We start from the raw sequence: 24701 nt of genomic DNA on the forward strand, positions 1-24701 counted from the left end.
GAGAGAGAGAGAGAGAGAGAGAGAGAGAGAGAATGAATTAGCTACATGTATTTCACAATTGTAATTTGCATTCTCATTGAAAATATGTTCAAGGGTAGGGTATCTGTATTTTTGAGTATAATTTAGAGAGTACATGTACAATATTAATCTAATTTGTTGGCATTTTTAATGTTATATCCATGTTTGAACACATCTGACGAAAAGCACATATAATTATTAGAAGTTTTCATCATGAATGGACAAATTGTACAGGGGCCTCCACCAGGCGGTATGGATACGCAAGTTGTATTGAGAAAAACTTCTAGGTAAGAAGAAAAAGAAAGAAAGATAACGTTTCCCGATAACCATGGTAACGCAAAGTCTGAACTATGGAACAAAAGGCATTATGTAAAAAGAAATATTGTATGTACCATCATTTTACGTACCTTTTATAATCTCATGAGGATTCATTTTCAATGTTTTGAAATAATGAATGTACGATGCATTATCATTATTGTCTAAAATATGTTTAATTCGAATTTTTAGATGAAACAAATGGTTTGGAGCCGTTCTTTTGACACTTTGGTTATTTTGTTTTTTCGTTTGTATATCTTTATCATTAGGGCACTTACAAAACCACGAAACGAAATTGAAACGAGCCTAGGCCTACGTAGCAACGAAACGAAACCAGTTTAAGCCAGGGGTGGATTCAGGCAATATTTCCAGGGGGTCCAAATATTTAAGGTATGGACCCAATTTTCCCAGGGGGTTCCAACATTTTTGTGTGCAAATGAATATAATAAAAAAGTAAAGAAATTTAAAATGTCCACGTGGGGTGGGGGGTACTGTGCGACAAATTTTAATACAAAATGTAATATACATGTATGAACATGTACATGTAATGAATTGAGATGGTAAAATGAATAATAGTTAAGCTTTCAGCTCAGGTGAGGTAAAAAGTTTTAGCAGTGCATGTTAAAAATCAAAACTTTTCCACAATATTCTTTGTATGGGAATAAAGTATGATGACGTTGTCCATCTGTCAGATTCAAAATAAATTCATCTTTGGAGAAATTTTGTAAACGAATAAGTGTAAATCAAAGTACTGACAGTGAAGCTGGGAGCTGCACCGCCTGGAATAGTTACGATTATATCGATAAGATCTATTAAACCACCAATGACCCGAGAACAGTTGGGGTTTCCTCTTTAAACCTCTAATTCAATTGAGAATCCCACTTTCTCCCAATGAGGTGTTAAGAATCATGTCTAACTAGAAATCGAGTTGATTCCTAAGTGACAATTTGGAATCAGGGGTAGACAATCAACAGAGTTGTAGGATTTTTAAAAGTTTTACTCCACGAACTGTATGAAAAGTTTTTGTGTTAATAAAATGGAGAGAGACAGGTTTGATTTCTCGTACGATAAATACCTTTTTTTAACTAACAAATTCTGAGTTGCCTAAATAGGTGCTGTTTTACAAGCACGAAATATATTCTGATTTTACATTCTAAATACACTGTGTATGATTGTTTTACGTAACATTCGACTGAATGAAATGTTTGTTAAATGAATATTTCCAAAAATCCCAATCAAGGGAACTCGGAAATTAACTCTCCATTTAGGATATAAATAAAATGAATAGCCAGAAAATGATGAATTTCAGAATGAAAAAAAAAATATGTATGGGAATGGTGAGCGTAAACGTAACCGGAATGAAAAGAGTGGGGGTCTACTATATAGTATGTTTTCCTGGGGGTCATCTGGCTATAAAAGGGGGAAAATTCTACTATATAGCCACATTTCCGTGGGGTTTATATAATATATAACCATTGTTCAGGGAAAAAAACTACTATATAGTCATTTTTTCCGGGGGGGGGGGGGGGGGGGGGGGGGATGGCTAGTGAGAAAGGCTACTATATAACACCGGCAGTCATGGAATGAAACATCTTCGGTGTAATTTCAAACCAAGTACCTTGTACTAATTCTTAGTATAGAGATGCCATAACTTTATTTACAGACAGACGGGTCTGTACTTTGATACAATGTTGCCGCATACTTGAGTCTTTACTACAGGTAGTGACTGTTCCTACAACAAGTTTCGGTAGTAGAACTCGCGGGTCTTTTTAATGAGACCAAAAAAGGTGTTAGCATGATATTGAATTCTTATCGCTAAATTGGTTGCGGTATCATAAAAATGTACTACATCTTCTAAAACTGCTGCCGTCTCTATACGAGTGAAACATTATCAAAGGGACGTAAATCCTCACATTTTCTACAAACTCTTATATCCAGTTCTTCTATAGAGTATTAGGTTATGATTATATATACCAACCTTTCAAAACATTTTCTTCGTCATTTATTTCAAAGATATCTTCGTGAATCTCTAATCCGACCGTTGTTTGGACGTTGTTTATCTCCTCTTGACCACACTTCTGCAGTCGCTTCAGAAGAGTTGTTTTCCCCGCTCCTGCACATCCAACTATCATTGCACGAGCTTTGTGTGTGGTCTGGGTTCCTTTCTTGGCACATTCTACGTATCTGCATCGTGCTTCATAGTCCAAGTCAAAGATTTCCCGTGGTACGTTAACTAAAATTGGAAAGAAAAATGCACTGTAAAATCATTAAAATTCACAAAGGAAAATATTCATGAATTGTCAATATCTTACATTTTCATTGTGGTATAATTTTGTGGATATTAAAACATTAAATAAACTCTGCATTTCGTTATGGTTTGAAATTCATGGGATATGAAACATTTAGCCCTCACGAAATCTAATGATTCCACAATACTCAAAATACCAAACCATCTTTTTTAAATTGTTGACAACTTACCATTCTTTTGAATGATATCTCTCACTGAATTAACAGTCGGGTCTTTAAAATTTCTCCCCACCATGACGTGTCGTATAGCATCTAGACCCAGTTTTTCAATGAAATCGTCCAGAAGTATCTCCGTTAGATATAAACATCGTTCTTGTCCTCCCCCCGTATACGTCCATGGACGTACATACTCTAACAAAGAGTCCACTGAAGACAGCCTGATATAGTTCTTGTAGTCCTCATCAGTTTTAAGACAATTCAGGACAAAGTAACTCATCACTTGATGACGGATTTCGTCTGATGCAAACCTGATAATTCTTTTGTCTTCTTCTTTTCTTAAAACTTTATCATATTTCTCTAATTCTACCAAGCGTTCTATGTCAGATAGAAGTGCAACACCTTGCAGCAGTGGAAACGCTTGTTTGATACTTCTTTGTTTTGCTTCGGATAATGTGTCTATGGTGATAACGTAGTTATCTGCCAGCAATATGAAAATGAGTGTCGCCCATTCTTTGGGAGATAGTGAAAGTCTCTGACTGCCTGAAAATAAGTAAGAAGTGATATATTATCTCAAAATACCCCGATGATACTTTAGCGAAAACATCTTTCATTGTGGTTACTTGGAAATAGTACAGACGTGTTCCATTGCAATCATTCGAGGTAATATGTTATAAAAATCTCGTATACGTATTCTTTGCAAATAAGGAGTAAAAATATATTTTAAATTATATCATTGACATCCGATACATGTACTTGCTATATCTAGGTGGGTTTGTTTTATTATTCATCTGTTGAAATATCTTTTCACATTATTGCTCGCGTTGGAATAACACAGCTTAAGCTAAAAAAGCTATATAACCAATGCTATATTCATATCGAGTCTTCAATGAAAGATCGCCTTGTGTACTTGATCGCGAGATTTGATAGTTTCTACTCAAGGAATAAACGTTTAGTCTATCTGTATGAAGAGGATGTGAAAATAATTTAAGAACCATAATGAGGCAATCTGTTTAATCAATTATATTTTCAGTTGAAAAATCACTTCCGTGTCACAGTACTTTTAATAGAGAATAGAATAAAAAAAAAAGCATAAAATGTGAAAACCTTAAGTCAACAGATGTAGATGAGATAGGGTGTCAATAATTGACTTTTTACATATACAGTGAAACTTCTCCAAACGGGATCCTCAGAAAGCCGGTCGTCCCTAAATATCGACCGAGTTTTAAAGTCCCGACAGAAATCTTAACATTTCCGTACAAAGAAACTCACAAAATCGGACCCTCCTGAAAACAGGGCATCTGCCACTTTTTCTAGGACATTTGTTAATATGTATGTGTAATTTCCCCTCATAATAACTCCACTTTTTAAGACAAGAAAACTTTGGTCAATGGGGTGATCAAATTCGACAAGGTGTAAAAAATGTCAAACCACCCAGATGGGAAATTATCCACAGGAGGTGTAAGAAATACGAGGGGTCTCTATAAATTCTAGGGTTTAGCTGTGATGTCAAAGGTGTTAGTGAAACATGGCAACTCCAAGTAACTCTTCTAATTTGTAGAAATTGTAACTGATCACAGTATCAAATGCCATAGTATTGCACCATACTATCGTATGGATATAAGCGAAAGTGAATTAAGAACAAACCCATGACTGTAAATGATAATTATCAAAACATGAATTAATTTTCTTGGTTTCAATAGACTAAAATTACTATGAAATATTCAAATAACAATTTTATATTTGATATGTTGTACGGTGTGACCGTTGAGATGAGCGAAGCCCATTAACAGTTTGCAACACGACTTATATAAACATGTTATCCGCCTCTTCATTTAACGCGGAAAATATAACGCGGTGGATGTAAACAGTTACATTGTGACGTCATATTAGCTGCAATGCTTTTCTTCTTCTTTCAAACCAAGCAAAAACAAAACATTTGAAGCTATAAGAAAGCTTGTCTAGAATTTAAAAAGTTTATGGTACTTTCTAAACAATCTAATTATCTTAATTACAGGATTGCGAATGAAGTATACGGTAGTGAAGGCGACATTTTTCCAGAACTATTACGGGTAGATCTCGATCTAATTTAAATCAAACTTCTTAGATCCGCGCCATATACTCTGCGTAGTGATTGTGAGCGTATTCTGGGATTTGATTTTAATTAGATTGGACGTATTTGCTCCACTTTTTGGCACTCTGTTTTCCCTAAAATAGCTCTAACAAGTATGTTGTTATTTCGGATTTAAAAAATTGTGGTTGAGCATCACTGAAGAGACATTAATTGTCGAAATGCGCATCTGGTGCATCAAAATTGCTACAGTGCAAGAAGATAACGAACAGTGATCAATCTCATAACTCCTACAAGCAGTACAAAATAGATAGTTGGGCAAACACAGACACCTGGACACACCAGAGGTGGGATCAGGTGCCTAGGAGGAGTAAGTATCCCCCGTCGACCGGTCACACCCGCCGTGAGCTCAATATTCTGATCAGGTAAACGGAGTTATCCGCAGATCCGCAGTTATCCAGAGTTAAAGCGTATGTTTTACATTGTGTAGACCTGACACTCATCTTTTTCAGATGATGAAGAGCAAATCACATGACTCATATGTGTAATCATTGGCGCGAGCTCGTCAAAAATGTTAAAGACATAAACAATAGACATAAACAAAGGTTTTATAGGTAAGAGGAATGTCGTTAATGTATTTTGTAATATAATTTTTATTAAAAATTAGATGATTTCAGTGAGAATATGTCTGGTACAAGCGTTTTAATTTGGCCTCCACCGATAATTAACTAGATCACCAGATCATTTAATTCTACATGTTAACACGCCTTTTCATTGGTTGTAAAATCATTGGAATTAAGGAATGAATTTATTATTTTTGCGTAGCGCATGATGCAAAAGTTTTCCGTCTTTTTTTTCTCGTGGTACACCTCCATCCAACGAAACAATAATAAATGCATTCCTTATCAATTAATATTTTAAAACATTGAGTTTATATTATAAAACATTATTTGATTTTAGTTGAATTAACGAGTTATCATTGGACTACATTATATGTCATTTCGAGATGGGCGCAGTAATTTGTGAATATACAACTTAAAAAAAAAAACCAACTAAATCCGTTAGGCCTAATGTGGAAGTGGAAGTCGCCATTAGGCCTAACGGATTTGGGTGTTGTTTTTTTTTTTGTTTTTTTTTTAGAGTTGTGTATTCGCAAATTACTGCGCCCATTTCCTACGCGCAATGATGCAGTTTTCCGTCTTTTTTGTGAAATACCTCCATCCAACGAAAAGATAAGATATTCATTCCTTAAATCCAAGTCAACTGTACCTACCTAATGTATGGATTGCAGTCATCATATGGCTTGTGTTGGAAATAAACATGTTATATGGCCATTTATTTTTCAAGAGTGAAAAATAGTTCTTGAACACTATTATATGGTTCGTGATATAAATGGGAAAATATATAACGAACAAGAGGCCCATGGGCCACATCGCTCACCTGAGTCACCTTGGCCCATATCTGAAGACTTTCCATATATATTTGCATGTAAAACCTTGGTCCCTTTTCTGACCCAAACTACCCTTTGCAAACTTGAATCTACACTATGTCAGAAAGCTTTCATGTAAATGTCAACTTCTTTGGCCCAATGGTTCTTGAGAAGAAGATTTTTAAAGCTTTTTCTATATTTGTATGTAAAACTTTGACCCCCCCCCCCCCCACCACTTGTGGCCTCATCCTACCCCCCGGGGGCCATGATTTGAACAAACTTGAATTGCACTATGTCAGAAAGTTTTCTTGTGAATATCAGCTTTTCTGACTCAGTGGTTATTGAGAAAAAGATTTAACTATATATTTGTATGTAAAACTTGGATCCCCCTTGTGGCCCCATCCTACCCCCGGGGGCCATGATTTGAACAAATTTGAATCTGTACTATGTCAGAAAGTTTTCATGTAAAAATCAGTTTTTCTGGCTCAGTGGTTCTTGAGAAGATTTTTTCTATATATTTGTATGTAAAACTTTGATCCCCTATTGTGGCCCCATCCAACCCCCGGGGCCCATGATTTGAACAAACTTGAATTTTCATTATGTCAGGAAGCTTTCATGTAAATATCAGCTTTTCTGGCTTAGTGGTTCTTGAGAAGAAGATTTTTAAAGTTTTTCCCTATATATTTGTGTGTAAAACTTTGATCCCCCCTTGGGGCCCCATCTTATCCCCGGGGGCCATGATTTGAACCAATTTGAATCTGCACTATGTCAGAAAGTTTTCTTGTAAAATCAGCTTTTCTGGCTCAGTGGTTCTTGAGAAGATTTTTAAAGATTTTTCCTATATATTTGTATGTAAAACTTTGATCCTCTATTGTGGCCCCATCCAACCCCAGGGGCCCATGATTTGAACAAACTTGAATCTGCATTATATAAGGAAGCTTTCATGTAAATCTCAGCTTTTCTGGCTTAGTGGTTCTTGAGAAGATTTTTAAAGTTTTTCCCTATATATTTGTGTGTAAAACTTTGACCCCCCCCTTGGGGCCCCATCTTATCCCCGGGGGCCATGATTTGAACAAACTTGAATCTGCACTATGTCAGAAAGTTTTCTTGTAAAATCAGCTTTTCTGGCTCAGTGGTTCTTGAGAAGAAGATTTTTAAAGATTTTTCCTATATATTTGTATGTAAAACTTTGATCCCCTATTGTGGCCCCATCCAACCCCATGGGCCCATGATTTGAACAAACTTGAATCTGCATTATATGAGAAAGCTTTCATGTAAATCTCAGCTTTTCTGGCTTAATGGTTCTTAAGAAGATGATTTTTAAGGTTTTTCCCTATATATTTGTGTGTAAAACTTTGATCCCCCCTTGGGGCCCCATCTTATCCCCGTTGGCCATGATTTGAACAAACCTGAATCTGCACTATGTCAGAAAGTTTTCTTGTAAAATCAGCTTTTCTGGCTCAGTGGTTCTTGAGAAGATTTTTAAAGATTTTTCCTATATATTTGTATGTAAAACTTTGATCCCCTATTGTGGCCCCATCCAACCCTATGGGCCCATGATTTGAACAAACTTCAATCTGCATTATATGAGGAAGCTTTCATGTAAATCTCAGCTTTTCTGGCTTAGTGGTTCTTAAGAAGAAGATTTTTAAAGTTTTTCCATATATAATTGTATGTAAAATTTTGATCCCCCCTTGTGGCCCCACCCTACCACAGGGGGCCATGATTTGAACAAACGTGAATCTTCAATATGTCAGGAAGCTTTCAGGTAAATTTTAGCTCTTCTGGCCAGGTGGTTCTTGAGAAGAAGATTTTTAAATGACCCCACCCTATTTTTGCATTTTTGTGATTATCTTCCCTTTGAAAGGGACATGGTCCTTCATTTGAACAAACTTGAAAGCCCTTCACCCAAGGATTCTTTTGGCCATGTTTGGTTGAAATTGGCCCAGTGGTTCTGGAGAAGTCGAAAATGTGAAAAGTTTACAGACAGACGAACAGACGGACAGACAGACAGACGGACGTCGGACAAAATGTGATAAGAAAAGCTCACTTGCGCCTTCGGCTCAGGTGAGCTAGAAATGAAATAAAATGCCTCTAAATGCAAGTTCTCGGTAAACTGGCAATCCCTAATGAAAGGCCCCGGGTTTTTTTTTCGGTCCAAGAGTTGGTCGTTTTAGAGAAGTTTCACTGTTATGATTAATTTATCAGTGTTAAATCAAGGTCATTTACTTTTTTTTTTTTAATTATGGGCCGGCACAAGCAGGCCCATTCTATGATATAAGTTTGGAGAAGTCGCATGCGTTTCTGCGGGACAGGTGTCTGTTACCGCGGAGGTGTTCTAATGAAGAATGACGTCTTTTATATATCTATTTATTTTTTTTTAACAAGGGTTTATGTATTGTATTCTTTATGGCCACGAAAAAAAAAATAATCATGATATAAGGCTTAAAATAAAAATTGATTTGTTTGATGTACTCCGACCGCCCCGTGAAATTTGCCCCGACCCGATCATTTTTTCTGCACTTGGAAATTTTTAATTTTTTTTTATTTGCTCCCTGTAAAATAGACATTCTTCGAATTATTATTAAACTTGATGCCATTTTTTTTAAAATTATTATTATTTGGACTAGTTGTTTTACAGAATTCTTGATATCAAAATGTCCTTAGGACGTCTTTCGGTTCTACTTTCACTTTGATAATGACCATTTGTTAATCCGGGAACTTTTCAAACACTTTTCTATGTGAACGATCAAATATACCGCATCACAGCTCCAAATTACCACATTATCTACCAAAAAGATAGAACAAGGAGCTACGAACACCCTCGTCGAGGCCTGATCGTATTTATGTACAAAAGTTTGAAAGCCATGCATTTTATTTAGATAAAAAATCACGTGGGATAGCGCAACAAAATTATGGCGGACCACGAGTCGGCGCTTAAGTTGATGGTATATATTTCTGAAAAGGCACGCATATTATTTTGATATAGGATTATCTAAATGTTATGACGATTCAATAAGTGAATGGCACTTTTACTTTGCTCTTAAACTGAGACACGAATGGAATACGATCGTCATAACTATTTGAACGATGCGGGAAAGTCGGCATTAAAATTATATTGGGTAATATTAAAACTTATTGTAAATTGCTGTCAGCATGCAATTCACTTGGATACTCATGGATCACATTAAAGTGTCTAAGTGATTGCTACTATGAATGTCGGAATCGACCGGTGGTAACAAAAAGTGGTGTTAATTTATTTATTAACAACTGTAGAGGTCCTCATCCGTGACGAATGCAAAACGTCCTCAGTAAATTTCAGGAGACATTGGAAGATTTACGTGTATTATATACAATGTGTACAAAATGAATGTTCTAAACTCTATTCTGTCTGGCAGCGTTATGTGTTTAATGAAAACATAAGAAAATTTGTAAATCTCTGATTTTCAAAAAAAAAAAATAATAATAATAAAATAAAAAATAAATACCGACCTACCTACCCGACTTAAAAAATGTGGGTCGGAGTACATCAAACAAAATAATTTTTAATGATGGCCTAATATGTAAAATGTTGTTTATTTCTGTCCAATTTGTAATACATAGATACAATATGAATCCCGAGAATTTTGGAAGTAATCTGTAAAACCAACAACAGACACAAGGTAAAGAGGGAGAAGAAGTTGGTTTCACAATTGTTTGAACATTCTTATCTCGCAAAATTCAAAAATGAAATTAAAAGCTCTTAATCAAATATCTTTGGGGTTAGAGGACAGGAGTTGATCTTTTATTTCAATTATTTGGTTAATTTGATTATGTTTCCACAACAATTCCCTATTACTATTTGGAAAAAATCTCACGAGTCAGCTTATAGATTGAATTTTGAAAATGGCCAATTTTGCTTATAACTAGTGCTAATTGTAACGGGGAGAATTAAATATGTTCTCCAAACATCCCCCATTTAAAAGTGGTATTGTAGACCTATAGCAAAACATCTTTTAAAAAAATTATTTTAGGTTTTAATTAGTACATTTAATATGGTCATTTCAGTACCAAGAAATGAAAGAAAGCAATGCACGTGCATTCACGCAAACGTGATAATGATTCAGTACTTTTGTTGATGTCATTCAACAGGCCTTTGTATCATACACCTCTGGTGTGTCCAGGGGTCCGTGTTTGCCCAACTATCTATTTTGTATTGCTTGTAGGAGTTATGAGTTGGATCACTGTTCGTTATCTTCACCTTTCATACACAGTTAGAGTTTCATAATATTTGCATCAAATATAAGAAAGCTATAGTGATTTTAAAATCGTCCGATCAGAAATCAGTCTCGATTTAAAAACTAACCATACGCAGAACAAGCTCTTGCGTATCGAATCAGTTGAGATATATAAACACCATATCCAGGCGATAATAGAATATTGCTACATAAATACGGGAAGTTGACGATGGAGAAGCTGAAATCTGAACAATTCATGCTATTTTTCCAAGTCCAAGGACCATAACTTAATGAAAAATCAACGGACCGAGGCGAAATTCGAAATTCATCTGTAACGTGTTATGGCAAAGCAATGTTCCAAATATTAAATGAATATCTGCAAGTACGACCAAAAAAGTATGGAAAACTGATAATCCATGCTATTTTTCTAAGTCCAAGGGCCATAACTTAATGAAGAAGAGGCCCATGGGCCACATCGCTCACTTGAGTCACCTTGGCCCATATCTGAAGACTTTCCATATATCTTTGCATGTCAAACCTCAGTCCCTATTATGGTCTCAACCTACCCCTGGAGGCTATGATTTTTGCAAACTTGAATCTACACAATGTCAGAAAGCTCTCATGTAAATGTCTACTTCTATGGCCCTATGGTTCTTGAGAAGAAGATTTTTAAAGATTTTCCCCATATATTTGTATGTAAAACTTTGATCCCCTTTGTGGCCCCATCCTACCCATGGGGTCCATGACTTGAACAATCTTGCATCTGCACTATATCAGAAAGCTTTCATGTAAAAATAAGCTTTTCTGGCTTAGTGGTTCTTGAGAAGAAGATTTTTAAAGATTTCCCCTATATATTTGTATGTAAAACTTGGATCCCCCATAGTGGCCCCATCCTACCCCCCGGAACCATGATTTGAACAAACCCGAATCTACACTATGTCAGAAAGCCTTCATTTAAATATCAGCTTTTCTGGCTCAGTGGTTCTTGAGAAGAAGATTTTTAAAGATTTTTCCTATATATTTGTATGCAAAACGTTGATCCTCCTTGTGGCCCCTTCCTACCCCCGTGGTCCATGATTTGAACAAACTTGCATCTGCATTATGTCAGTAAGCTTTCATGCAAAAATCAGCTTTTCTGGCTTAGTGGTTCTCGAGAAGAAGATTTTTAAAGATTTTCTCTATATATTTGTATGCAAAACTTGGATCCCCTTTGTGGCCCATCCTACCCCCGGGGTCTATGATTTTAACATACTTCAATCTGCACTATGTTAGGAAGCTTTCATGTAAATCTCAGCTTTTCTGGCTCAGTGGTTCTTGAGAAGAAGATTTTTAAAGATTTGTCCTATCTATTTGTATGTAAAACTTCGATCCCCTATTGTGGCCCCATCCAACCCCCGGGGTCCATGATTTTAACAAACTTGAATCTGCACTATGTCAGGAAGCTTTCATGTAAATTTCATCTCTTCAGTGGTTCTTGAGAAGAATATTTTTAAATGATCCCACCCTATTTTTGCATTTGTGTGATTATATCCCCTTTGAAAGGAACATGACCCTTCATTTGAACAAACTTGAAAGCCCTTCACCCAAGGATGCCTTTGGCCAAGTGTAATTGAAATTGGCCCAGTGATTCTGGAGAAGAAGTCGAAAATGTAAAATGTTTACAGACAGACGGGCGGACAGACGACGGACAACGGGCGATCAGAATAGCTCACTTGAGCTTTTAGCTCAGGTGAGCTAAAAATTCTTTGAATCATAGAAAAGAAAACTTACTTTATTTCTAAATCATGCATAGTAAAGACATTAGCTACATATATATCTAAACTTGTGTATGCTGCTTCAATATTAAGTTTACCGGATAATGCCTACATTAAGAAAATACAACGTCTTATATACAACTTTATTTGAGATAAGACTGAGAGAATTAAGCGTATTGTTCTGATAGGTAGTATTTTAAAAGGTAGATTATCAATTGTTGATATTGAGTGTAAATTAAACAAAAGCACTAAAAGCTGCATGGGTTCCTAGATTGTTAAAATCTAAATCCGTTTTGTATCATATTTTTGAATGCTATTGTAAACGACTGAATATAGATATACCATATGTATTGTGTTTCTCAGAAAAAAAAGTAGAAAATATGAAAATAGAAAAATTGCCGTAATTTTATAAGCAAATATTATGTTCATTTAATGAGTGCAAATTGTGTACATTAGACACTGTTTCATCGGATGGAATTTTGCAACAACCGATATGGAACAATTGTAATTTTCTTTATTAAAGTAATACATTGTATTTAAAGAACTGAATATCATGTGGAGTTTGGATGTGAAAGATTTGTTTAATGAGAGGGCAATTTCAAACAGCTTTCAGATTTTTCAAACTGTATTAGAAATAAGTCAAACTGGATATGTGAATTTAGAATTATTTCCACTGTTTTTAAACGATTATGTAGAAAATACGATTTTTCTAATTGCTAGATTCGGTTGAAATCACTCAACTAGTACATCGGGACGAAACCACTCGACTATAACCTAATCTTCTACCTTATCTTAGCTGCATTGAAATTGGGACGAAACCACTGAGGGCGAATTCACTCAGTGCGAATAGGTAATCGGGACGAAACCACCCGTTACCAGACTCACAGATGATATACAATGCACATGTATTACGTATTCACAATTACTATTTATCTTATCTTTTACACCATGTAAGAAAAATGCTATATATCTAATGAAGTTTCAAAAAGGTGGTATTAGGCCAAAATAAGATATGTGTATATCCTATTTCACTCTTTAAAAATTAGGTGTACGTAAAACATTTTATTTTCTTGTAACATTTTATTTGAAATCTTAGGTTTTGATATGCTTTCAATACAGTTCTATACATTACAAATACTTTTCACACATTTTGAAGATCAATAGTAGTTAAATGTACGTCAGAGAACTCGAATGCAAAGAGATAGTTATTCCAAATTCAGGATTTTTCTTTTCTTTTTCATACATGTATATCATCTATAAAATATTTCGGGTCAGCAGCAAAAAAAAAAAAAAGGAAACCGGAAACACACATTTTATTGTAGCCTTACTATGATGGCACTAGTGTGGTAATGTTTTGGGAAATAATACCGTATAAATCATTAACTTTTAAAACTTTGTTTTCCATGTTTCAGGTAATACAGAGTTTCCAAAGAGAAAAGGAACACAGAAGGGGTACTGATTTGCTCAATCAACACCATGAATTGACTGATCAAGAGTCAGAATATACTTACAGACAATAAAAGTTCTGTATGTCGTTTTACAGGAAGCACAAATCATAGTACTCAACAATATTATCCTTGTGAGAGGGCTAAGAGAACGAACAGTGGTCAATTTAAAAACTCTCATAAGACTCATCAGGCAAGAATGTTGTAATCTTCAAAATCTTCTGGCAATTTGAAATCATTCTTACAATTGAAGTTGAAGATCAAGTATGGACACAGCAGCTGATATGTATGTCTCAAATTATGACTGTATTTCTCATAATCTGCTGATATAAACAGTTATTTTAGGAATTCATGACAATGGACTCCACCAAAACTAGCAGAAAAAAGAATTGAATGGACATTGAAAGGCCACAAGGTTCTCCACTAAGTGGTTATATTGCCTCATATTTGTCAGTGTCATTGAACCTCCTAAAGCAAAAAAGCAATTGTTGTCTGAAAGATGTTTGTTTCTGGTTTAGACTCAAAATGATTATGTTAAGTAAATGAGTAGTATGGTCAGTGATGTGTTTACTTCTGCAATTGTTCAATAAATATGCATACATGTTAACATATATATAATTATGAAACGTATTAGGAAATATATTTCAATCTACAGAATATTTTTAACAGTTATCATGTATGTATACATTGAATATTTCAAGTTTAAATATACTAGAAACAATTACTTCACTGTACTAAGGAACTTCATCAGTAGTCAGAAAAGTGAATTTACAATCTGAAATTCTAATCTGATGATTATTAAGGTATTGTTGTACCTGTATTGCTGAATTAGACACATTCTATGATTCTTTTAGATTTGACCTTTCTGCGCTTGTCTACAAACTTAAACAGAGACGTGCGACAGCATGGCGAGAATTCCATCGTCATCGAAAGTAAGTTTTTTTTACTTGCCTAGCTTAACAAGTTCAGAAAGGTCAAACATTCATATCATAATTCAACAATATTATTGATATCATTATCAAATCAACCTCAAAACTATCATATGAATGAACGGTTATATGCAAGAAGGTGGAAGAAGTCATTTACTAGATAACTTGTCACAAATAAATATACATGTACAACACAAGTGAACATGATAATGAATAACTTCTAGGCAATTTATGTCAAAATCAAGTTTAGCGTCATCGCTTCATATTTTTACAAGAAGTTATGCATATAAATGACTTGTTCTTGCAGTGTTTGCAAAACACAACTTATTAACGGATTTTCAAACGGCGATTGAATGAATGCGATTATAGCATCCACCACTTTTGTCTTATACGCATATTAAATTTGAAAATTTGCAAACATCAATCATGATCAACAAAAGCCAAATGGTAGTGATTATCAACTTAAATTAACACTTGCTTCAATTTCAAACAAGGAACTCTTCGACAGCTTGACGTATTGAGTTTACAACCTCCCTAAAGTTAGACCCGCAGTGACTCAGTTTTTTTATTAAAACTTTTACACAAACTTTCCATCATTTTAGTGGCAATGCACATATCACATCATCTATCAAAGGGATGCAATGAGAATTTTATTAAAGTTTATATTACTGATCCAAAACTGAATTTAAACTAAAATAGAAAAAAACATCAATATCAAAATACAGCAATTCTTTTGAAACATCAAAATATTTTTAATACAAATATTGTCTTAGAATGTAACGATAAAGTTTTATGGCCGTTTTATGAAGAAGAGCAATATAATCATGTCAACCCCCAAGTTCTAGAACACAATATTGAAGACAGACTCTTACCTCCCTCAATGTGTATCTGCTGATTGAGTACATCGGTATCACATACTTTGGGATCGTCTTGGTGTTTCAAATATATTTGTCGCACTCTCCGCAATGCATTGTACTCTACTGACTCTAGGAATCCACCATAAAAATCTTGATTGGATCCTACGAAATAATCATTTGGAAGAAGAAACCTTTCATTTGCAACATCATTTAGAATGAATACATCAACGAGAAGATACTAAATGAACAGTTAAGAAACTGTTCATATAAAATGAAATACATCTTTCATGACATTTATTACGACGAAGCAAATGAAATTCCTCGAATGATGCTTTTTAATATAATTTGGGTTTTAATTCTTACCTAAAGTTCACTTAAGATATGCATCCGACAAAAAACTGTGTAATCAGGATTAAATTTTCATGGATTATTGTGAGTAGTCATATCCCAATACTTTTAAACAACACCGGAATGCACAATTAATATAATGTTTCAATTTACAGAAACCATATCCACTCTAAATAGAAGAGTCTTCCACATCTCCTTCGTACTTAGCTATTTCTTTGAACATATATTTTAATAGCAAACTAACAACTCAACTGTATGACAAACGGGCTGTCTTTAGCTTCTCCATCGTCAACTTCCCATATTTATGTAGCAATATTCCATTATCACTTGCATATGGTGTTTATGTCTCTCAACTGATTCGAATGATTGACTGATTTTATATTATCTACGTTCTTCTCGAGAATTTTTCACTCATATGGAAACGACACTTTTGCCGGTAAAGGGTTGTAAAATTTAGGCCTATGCTCAGCGCTTATGGCCTTTGAGCAAGGAGGGATCTTTATCGTGCCACACCTGCTGTGATACGGGACCTTGGTGTTTGCGGTCTCGTCGGAAGAACCGCCCCATTTAGTCGCTTCTTACGACAAGCAAGGGGTACTGAGGACCAATTCCAACCCGGATTTCCACTGATTCGATATTAAAGAGCTTGTTATTTGTCTGATCAGATTTTGAATCAAGACAGGCCACTGAAAAACAAGTTGATGGTACAGGGGGGGGGTCAACAATCTCGTTTAAAAACAGCATTTCGTGAATAATATGGCTATTATATCTAATTTGCCAATATAACCTCCTTTTGGGTCAATTGCTGTTTCATGTGTTTCATATAAATTGTGAGGACGTTTTGTACACTCTGATTAATCCCTTTACCTAATCAAGATAGAGGGCTCACGGCGGGTGTGACCGGTCAACAAGGGATGTTTACTCTTCCTAGGAACCTGATTCCACCTCCGATATATCCAGGGATCCGTGTTTGCCCAACACTAAGTTTTGTATTCCTTGTACGAGATGATCACTGTTCGTTATCTTCACCTTTTCATCCACGACATTATATCCTTGTATAACTGTACAAACTCGACAATCCACGATTATTGTCCCCATGAATTTAAATAACCACACAGTTTTAGTTTTTTGTCATTTGAGAAGATAAATTTCCCTTACCTTCACTATCGACTGTCGGATGAAAAATCAAAATGGAACAAAGTACGCTATTCAGATTCACCCAATCATATCCCATTCCTATGACAACCTCCATGAATCTTGTCAATGTGATATCGTCAATATTGAAGACAGCCTTGGGTACTTTACCTGAAGTGCAAGAATTTTACATCGTGATGAAAATCTACATAAATTTAATTTAGAACTTTGATATTTTTTTGTGTCAAATTACGAATGAATAGAGAAATAACTTTGTAAGTTTACGTCACATTCAAAATGTGCACATATTTTACAGACACATTTCCAAGAATACTGTTACATAGAATATTCAAGATATTCATAGGCTAAATCAAAATATGATTTAATATTGCAATATAGCTATGTGACAAACGGAAACACTTTAAAAGACCTCTCCACTTTAACTGTGACATATGGCCCCCGACGACTTAGTAAAACATCAAACTTTTAATTTTTCCCAGTTACAATACACCAAGATGTTAATCAATACCTTAACTTACAGGTTTGGTATTTTATTTTACTGAAAAATTCGTTAACATTAAGCTTAAAGCTAAGCCGTGTTTTGAAGTCGGGGTTGTCTGTTTTTGTTAAATCTCTATTGATGTTCATTGAATGACCGGCTTTTAAAGCCTTTGTTTATATTGAACTCAATGTTGTCAAAGCTCCTCCTTTCTATCATAATTCTTTTTGGTAATAAAGAAAATTATATCTAAATGCCAAGACCGGACAATCTCGTGTCGGTGTTGAAATTCATAAAAATCTGCAAAAACCGCACGTTTTCCTTCTACCTCATTTACCTGCCTTGACCCCATCTTGACCTGTTGAATATAAAATCAGCCACGTGATAATAGGTGTCACGCTAATGCTCGAAATACTTGTCAGGCCGCACGGTATTGTCGACTACATGTATACATACCAAATAGGGGAGGCGGGGGAGGGGACAGCTCCTTCCGCTTCTTGTCGCTACGTCCCTGTGTTATTTGGATTTTAATCGACATTCCACACACACACACACACACACACACACACACACACACACACACACACTCTCTCTCTCTCTCTCTCTCTCTCTCTCTCTCTCTCCCTAAAGAGCAATAAACCCTTAAATAAGCATTCACTGCCCTTAGCGAAAATATATTGCCTATATAGTCGAAGAGTAGTGCGCTGACAAAAACCTCCTGGGAGATTTTGTTCCGCTAAGGACAGAAGTGGGTTTCCAAATAAGATAAAACAGTTAAGCTTCTTTAATACAGTCTATCATGGGGTCAAATGCTGTCTGATGTGTTTCATTCCCATTGTTAGATCGTTCTTTACACACTGATTTGACTACGGATGACTCCGTTTACCTAATCAAGATACATGACTCAAAGCGGGCGTAACAAGTCTTCAGGGGATGCTTCTTACTCTGAGACACCTGATCCCACCTCTGGTATATCCAGAAGTCCGTGTTTGTCCAACTCTTAATTTTATATTCCTTGTAAGAGTTGTGAGATTGATCACTGTTCATTATATTCACCTTTCATTCACCTTTTCGTGTACAGAATATCTATCCAGTAAACAATACAGTTTGATGTAAGAAGGACTGATCAGGCAATTCATTTTAGACCCCAAATTATTTAAAAATATTCAGCTAAAAATAATTAATATCTTACATTTTCGCGATATCTTCAACTGTATAGGAGTGTAATCATCAAACGTCCTCGAAGCTATAAAAATGTCCTCCATCCCCATTAGATTGGCTTGAAGTACAGCAAATATTCTAAACTTTTCTATCAGCAAATCTTCTAAGAATCTTGGAATATATATGCATCTTTCGTTGGTATGGTTCCAAAATCTCCAACATGTGCAATACTCTATAACCGAATCTTCAGAGGTCATCATTAGATATGATTCGTAGTCCTTGTCGGTTTTGAGACAGTAAATTGCAAACTCAGCCATTACCTTATGTTTGATATTTTCCGACTTAAAGGTAATCCTTTGTCCAGTCTTTCTGAGTATGGCCAATTTCCCTACTAATTCGTTGATGGTTTCTAGATCTTCAAGTTCGTGTCCTGCTTCTGTCATACACAATTTCTCTCTTACCTCCGCGAGTTTTCTTCTCCAGTTATCGTTTTCAAGAGTAATGCTGTAACCACTTGACAACAAGATACAAAATAGAATATTCCGTGCGCTTGTGGGAATGTTGGGGTTTGTCTCTGCAAAGAAAAGATCATAGAATTAACTAAAAATATTTAATTTCCGATGATAGTTAAAGTAAAGTTATCCAACCATGCACATGCTCTTATAAAATTAGTAAAAACCAGATATTCATCATGGTAGTCTTCACTTAATTAAAAAGTGCTTGATACTGAGATCAAGAAATAAATTTAGTAACGATATCCTCTAAATTGGAGGTAATTTTCATTAACCACTCAAGACTACCAATAAAAAAATATAAGAAACATTGGTGCAGGCATCAAATTTATGGGCCAGAATTTTTGGTAAGTGTGACAACTAAATATTTTCAGAAAAGGTGTTCCAAAGAATTCCTTTGTTTAAAAGCGCGAGAAAATTACACCGCGAAGGCTGGTAAAATTTAGAGAAATTTTGATCAAATCCGGCGATGAACGAATTAAGTGGGAAAAAATCGTTAAAGGGGTATGGACACGATTTGAGCTGAACATTTTCAAATTCTATTTTTCAATTTTTATTGTTTACAATGCTTAACGAAAATATTTCTAATGCTTAACCAAATGAATAGCAGTTGTTGAGTTACAAGCGAGATATAGCATGCACTCACAATTTTTGTGTTATGTACACAGAGCTCGTTCAATGTTTTTGTTTACATATAGATTGCTTGATAGAAAATAGCATGTTCAAAACAAACTGAGATATGCCAAACACTGGAAAATATTCAATTGTGTTAAGAATTAACATGAAAATGGAAAAAATCTTCTCTAAAAAACATTTGCTGGTATATTTAACATACATGTAAACAAAATCATGGCACGAGCTTTGTTTGCATAACAATGAATTGTGAGCTCTGTATCTCCCATATACTTCGACAGCTGACATTTCAAATTTTTGTTGACCATTAGAAATACCTTAGTTAAGCATTCTAAACATTAAAAATGGAAAAACAAAATTTGAGAAATTTTTCAGCTTAAACCGTGTCCATGCTGCACAGTATTATGTGACAAAAAATATAGAAAAAAATGTGTCAGTGACAGAAAGATAAGAGAAGAGAGAGTGTGTGGAACTACAACAATTTCAAATTAATAATTTTAAAGGCACGACGTACACGGTGGCTTAATGTAAATTAAAAATAAACTTACAGATGCTGAGAGGTGGTTATATGATGCCAGCTAAATTGATGGTCATCGCCAATGTCTGTGATACATTCTGCAATTTACTTTACATCACCCATCGCATGACATATTATGTTAAGATTGGGTACGGGATGGATTTTTGAAAGTCATGGCTCTTCAGTTATTCTTAAAATCATGCTTAAACAAAAAAATATGCTCAATTTTGTTTTAAAAGAAGCTTTTTAAATGCTTTAGGGCCCCTGATTTGCTAAAATCGTTTTTCCTGGGGGGGGGGGGTGTCCCCCCCCCTCCCACCAGGATTCTGCCCTAGACGCCCCATACCCCTCGTCTGTATGGGCTTAAATTGTACTTCCAAACAGGGTTAGCTATGCGCCTGATAAGTAGCTCAATAAGGCAGCTAGTCGTGTAAGATTTTAACTTAATTCGCAATACCAAAGTCAGCAGCAGACAACGTTCAAGATCATTTCGGCTAGTCTAGGGGTTAAGTATGGTGGTTGATTTCTGCCATTTTACACTTCATCGTCTGTTTGCGAAAAGACAACAACACGATATTTAGCAACTTTTTGTCCCAAACAAAAGAAAATAGCATTATATATCTCAACTGATTCGATATGCGAGAGCTTGTTCTGCGTATAGTCAGTTTTTAAATCGAGGTAAGCTACTGACAAACAAGTTGATGGTACAGGGGTTTCAACAGACTCGATTGAAGTCAGCATTTCGCAACTTCTATGGTCGTTATAACGATCTAGTTCGTCAATACAACCACTCATTGGGTCAAATGCTGTCTGACGTGTTTCATACCTATTGTTAGGCCGTTCTTGGCACACTGATTTTGACTGCGGATAACTCCATTTACCTGAACAGGATATAGCGCTCACGGCGGGTGTGACCGGTCGATAGGGGATGCTTACTCCTCCTAGGCACCTGATCCAACCTCTGGTGTGTCCAGGGGTCCGTGTTTGCCTAACTATTTATTTTGTATTGCTTGTAGGAGTTATGAGATTGATCACTGTTCGTTATCTTCACCTTTCATAGGCTGGCTCGTGAGGTTTTTTAAATAGTAGTAGTTGATTGTTGTGGAAATATAATCAAATTAACCGAACGAAGGATCAACCCCTCTTACCCGAAAGTTTTTAGATTTAACTAGAGTTTTGATTTCATTTTGAATTTTGCGAAATAAGAACTTTCAGTCTTGAAAGCAACTTCTCCGGCTGCCCCTCCCTCTTTACAGGTGCCTCTTGTTTATTACAGATTACTTTTAAAATTCTCGGGATTTGTATTGTATTACAACTTGGGATAGAAATAAACATTAAATACGGCTGTAATCCCCACCCCATTTCCCAAACCCTACAATCTGACGAAATTCTTGACAAATTTTACCATACTCAATGTATTGCTCCAGTTTGACATGCTACAACCGTATTCCATTCTCGTGCAGTCCGTGTGCGTACTGCTTGATGGCGTGGCGTCTAAAGCACACACCGCTTGTCAAACACTATTGATTTTCTCTCTTCAAATTATAGACTGCCCCAATCAATTGTGCAAAGGTCATGCCATTTAAAACTTATAGTCGGAAGTTCTACATGTTCTACCATGATTTTTTTTTCATGCTAAAAAAATTATGATATATAAATCCCTGTTTAAAAATATAATAATAGACATCATTCTTTATTAGAACATTTTCGTGGTAACAGACACCAGTCCCGCAGAAACGCAGGCAACTTCTCCAAACTTAGATCATATAATATCATATTATATCATATAATGGGCCAGCTCGTGCCGGCCCATCATAAACAATAGTAAAATTATGTGATCAATAATCCAAATATAAAACGTGCTGCGTGGAGAAAAACTCTACGGGAACGTTTTTGGTTTTTGTTGGTTTCTTTGACGAAAGATATATTTTGTTGAAATAAAAAATTTGCTAGAGTTCCTCATTGACAATATTTTCGTGGTCTTTGGTGATCAGGTTTTCCAACAGTCTGTTGGAACTCACATGGGCACGAATTGTGCTTCTTTGTTAGCTGACCTGTTTCTGTATTCATGTGAAGCAGAATTTATTAAAAAATTTATACACAAGAAGAAAAAATCTCTTGCTGTGGCATTCAATTCGACATTTAGATATATCGACGACGTTTTGTCTATTAACAATGCTAACTTTCATTCATATGTCGATTTGAAATATCCCTATGAACTCGAAATAAAAGACACCACAGAGTCGTCCACTTCTGCTTCATACTTAGATATTTTATTGAAAGTAGACATTAACAGCAAACTAAGGACTCAACTGTATGACAAACGGAATGATTTCAGCTTCTCCATCGTCAACTTCCCATATTTATGTAGCAATATTCCATTATCACCTGCAAATGGTGTCTCTATCTCTCAACTGATTCGATATGCAAGAGCTTTTTCTGCGTATAGTCAGTTTTTAAATCGAGGCAAGCTACTTACAAACAATTTGATGGTACAGGGGTTTCAGCAGTCTCGATTGAAGTCAGCATTTCGCAACTTCTTTGGTCGTTATAACGATATAGTTCGTCAATACAACCTATCATTGGGTCAAATGCTGTCTGACGTGTTTGATACCGATTGTTAGGTCGTTCTTGGCACACTGGTTTTGACTACGGATATCTTCGTTTACCTAATAAGGATATAGGGCTCACGGCGGGTGTGACCGGTCGACAGGGTATGCTTACTCCTCCTAGGCACCTGATCCCACCCCTGGTGTGTCCAGAGGTCCGTGTTTGCCCAACTATCTATTTGTATTGCTTATAGGAGTTATGAGATTGATCACTGTTCGTTATCTTCGCCTTTCAATTTCTTTTTAACATAGAACAAATGTGTACAAAAGTTCTTGTTCCCGACGCATATTTCATGTGAACGAAATTCATTGTACATGTAACAAGAAGAGGCCCACGAGCTCTGTGTCACACAAACAATTTGATTGTTTTATATTGATAAAATGAAACTCATGTATGTTGAAAACTCCGAGAGCCCTCAGATTCTGTTATTGGAAGGAAAGTTGATTTCTTTTAATGAATGATGGTTTAGACAAACTTTTGTTAAAGGACATATCGTATGTTACTAAACCTTTTAGTATTTTTTAGCAAAATATTTAGCGTAGTTTTTATTAGTTTGAAAGCGACAAAATGTAAGTCTAGCGATATGTTTATTTACTTTCAATATTTTAAGGGCTATTATGTCTGATGTTATATGTGATCTCTTACGAGAGGGTTTGAAAACAACTGATAGCGATTTCATTAACGGATTAGATTTATTTGACAATAAGGCAATTATCATGTTAACGGCTTGTAGATAACATTGCGTTAAAGTGTGTGGTGTCCCTTATAGGTGTACTAGCTGCCAAAAGAAAGGATGGGGACGGAGTTCTTCATATTCTAGCTGTGTAAGAAAAAAATACAAATAGGTTGGTCATTTTTGGCAACGTAGAAAAACCAAAACAAACAATAACAATGAAACCAACAAAACACCAGTAGCTTTGACCTTGCACTTTCCCAAAAAGCAGTTGGACACAGACCCAATGAAACTGCGATAAAGCTAAGCACGATGAGGAAGATGTATCCACCTTTAACATCGGACTATATATATATGTAACTTACCATATATCATTATAAGGTTTTGTAAACAAATGCTCCCAGGCAGAGGTATAAGTAAACAAATTCATTATGCTATGGGACATTGTTTAATGTAAAAGGAGAAGATAACGAACAGTGATCAATCTCATAACTCTTATAAGCAATAAAGAGTAGAGAGTTGAGCAAACACTGAGTCCTGGACACACAAGAGGTGGGAGCAGGTGCCTAGGAGGAGTAAGCATCCGCTGTCGACCGGTTACACCCGTCGTGAGCCCTATCCTGTATTGGTATTTGAGTGAAAGATTATAATGGATGTCAGTCCTTTTAAATATATATTTTTATTTTCTGATTTTCAGAGAGTGACTCGGAAGGTACGCTGTATCTACAAGAAAGCCATGAATATTGACATCAGTTAAAGACCAGCTTAACCTTATTTGAAAACTATTTTGATAACAATCTTAATGTTTTTGATTCTAACTCACTGAAATCATTACCCGACATTGATAGTATATAGTCTTCTTTCCACTTTATGTCCATGACAGTTGTCGACAAGCATATACCGAAGAAATAAAAAGACTTTTCTGCAGTGACTCATAGATCAGAGAAATTGATCAAAGATGAAATTCTTCACGAAATGCGACAGAGGGATATATCACGCCACTGGACAATGAAGTTACGTGTTAAATCCGATTCAATATTATATAAGACCGCGAGATACAGGGTAGTGACAAAAATCAACGACACCAAACGCGAATTTGTTGAAAATAAATTAATC

General features: G+C 35.6%; 2 protein-coding genes across 3 annotated transcripts in view; one reads left to right on the top strand and one right to left on the bottom strand.

Annotated features, from left to right (window-relative positions):
* Window positions 1-24701, top strand: part of LOC125677887 (uncharacterized) — a 534764-nt gene that overhangs the window by 446911 nt on the left and 63152 nt on the right. The gene's annotated exons all lie outside the window — the stretch shown is intronic.
* The window catches only part of LOC125676855 (uncharacterized), an 87671-nt gene that overhangs the window by 12556 nt on the left and 50414 nt on the right, over window positions 1-24701 (bottom strand). For both annotated transcript variants that reach the window (XM_056160458.1, XM_056160459.1), the window contains exons 6-10: window positions 18672-19214; window positions 17005-17151; window positions 15514-15660; window positions 2812-3339; window positions 2312-2566 (exon numbers count right to left, since the gene is read on the bottom strand). In XM_056160458.1, the coding sequence (XP_056016433.1) occupies window positions 2312-2566; window positions 2812-3339; window positions 15514-15660; window positions 17005-17151; window positions 18672-19214 (1620 nt within the window). The remainder of the gene's footprint in view (window positions 1-2311; window positions 2567-2811; window positions 3340-15513; window positions 15661-17004; window positions 17152-18671; window positions 19215-24701) is intronic.

This window comes from Ostrea edulis, chromosome 3 (genome assembly GCF_947568905.1).
Source record: "Ostrea edulis chromosome 3, xbOstEdul1.1, whole genome shotgun sequence".
NCBI classification, from domain to species: Eukaryota; Metazoa; Mollusca; class Bivalvia; order Ostreida; family Ostreidae; genus Ostrea; species Ostrea edulis.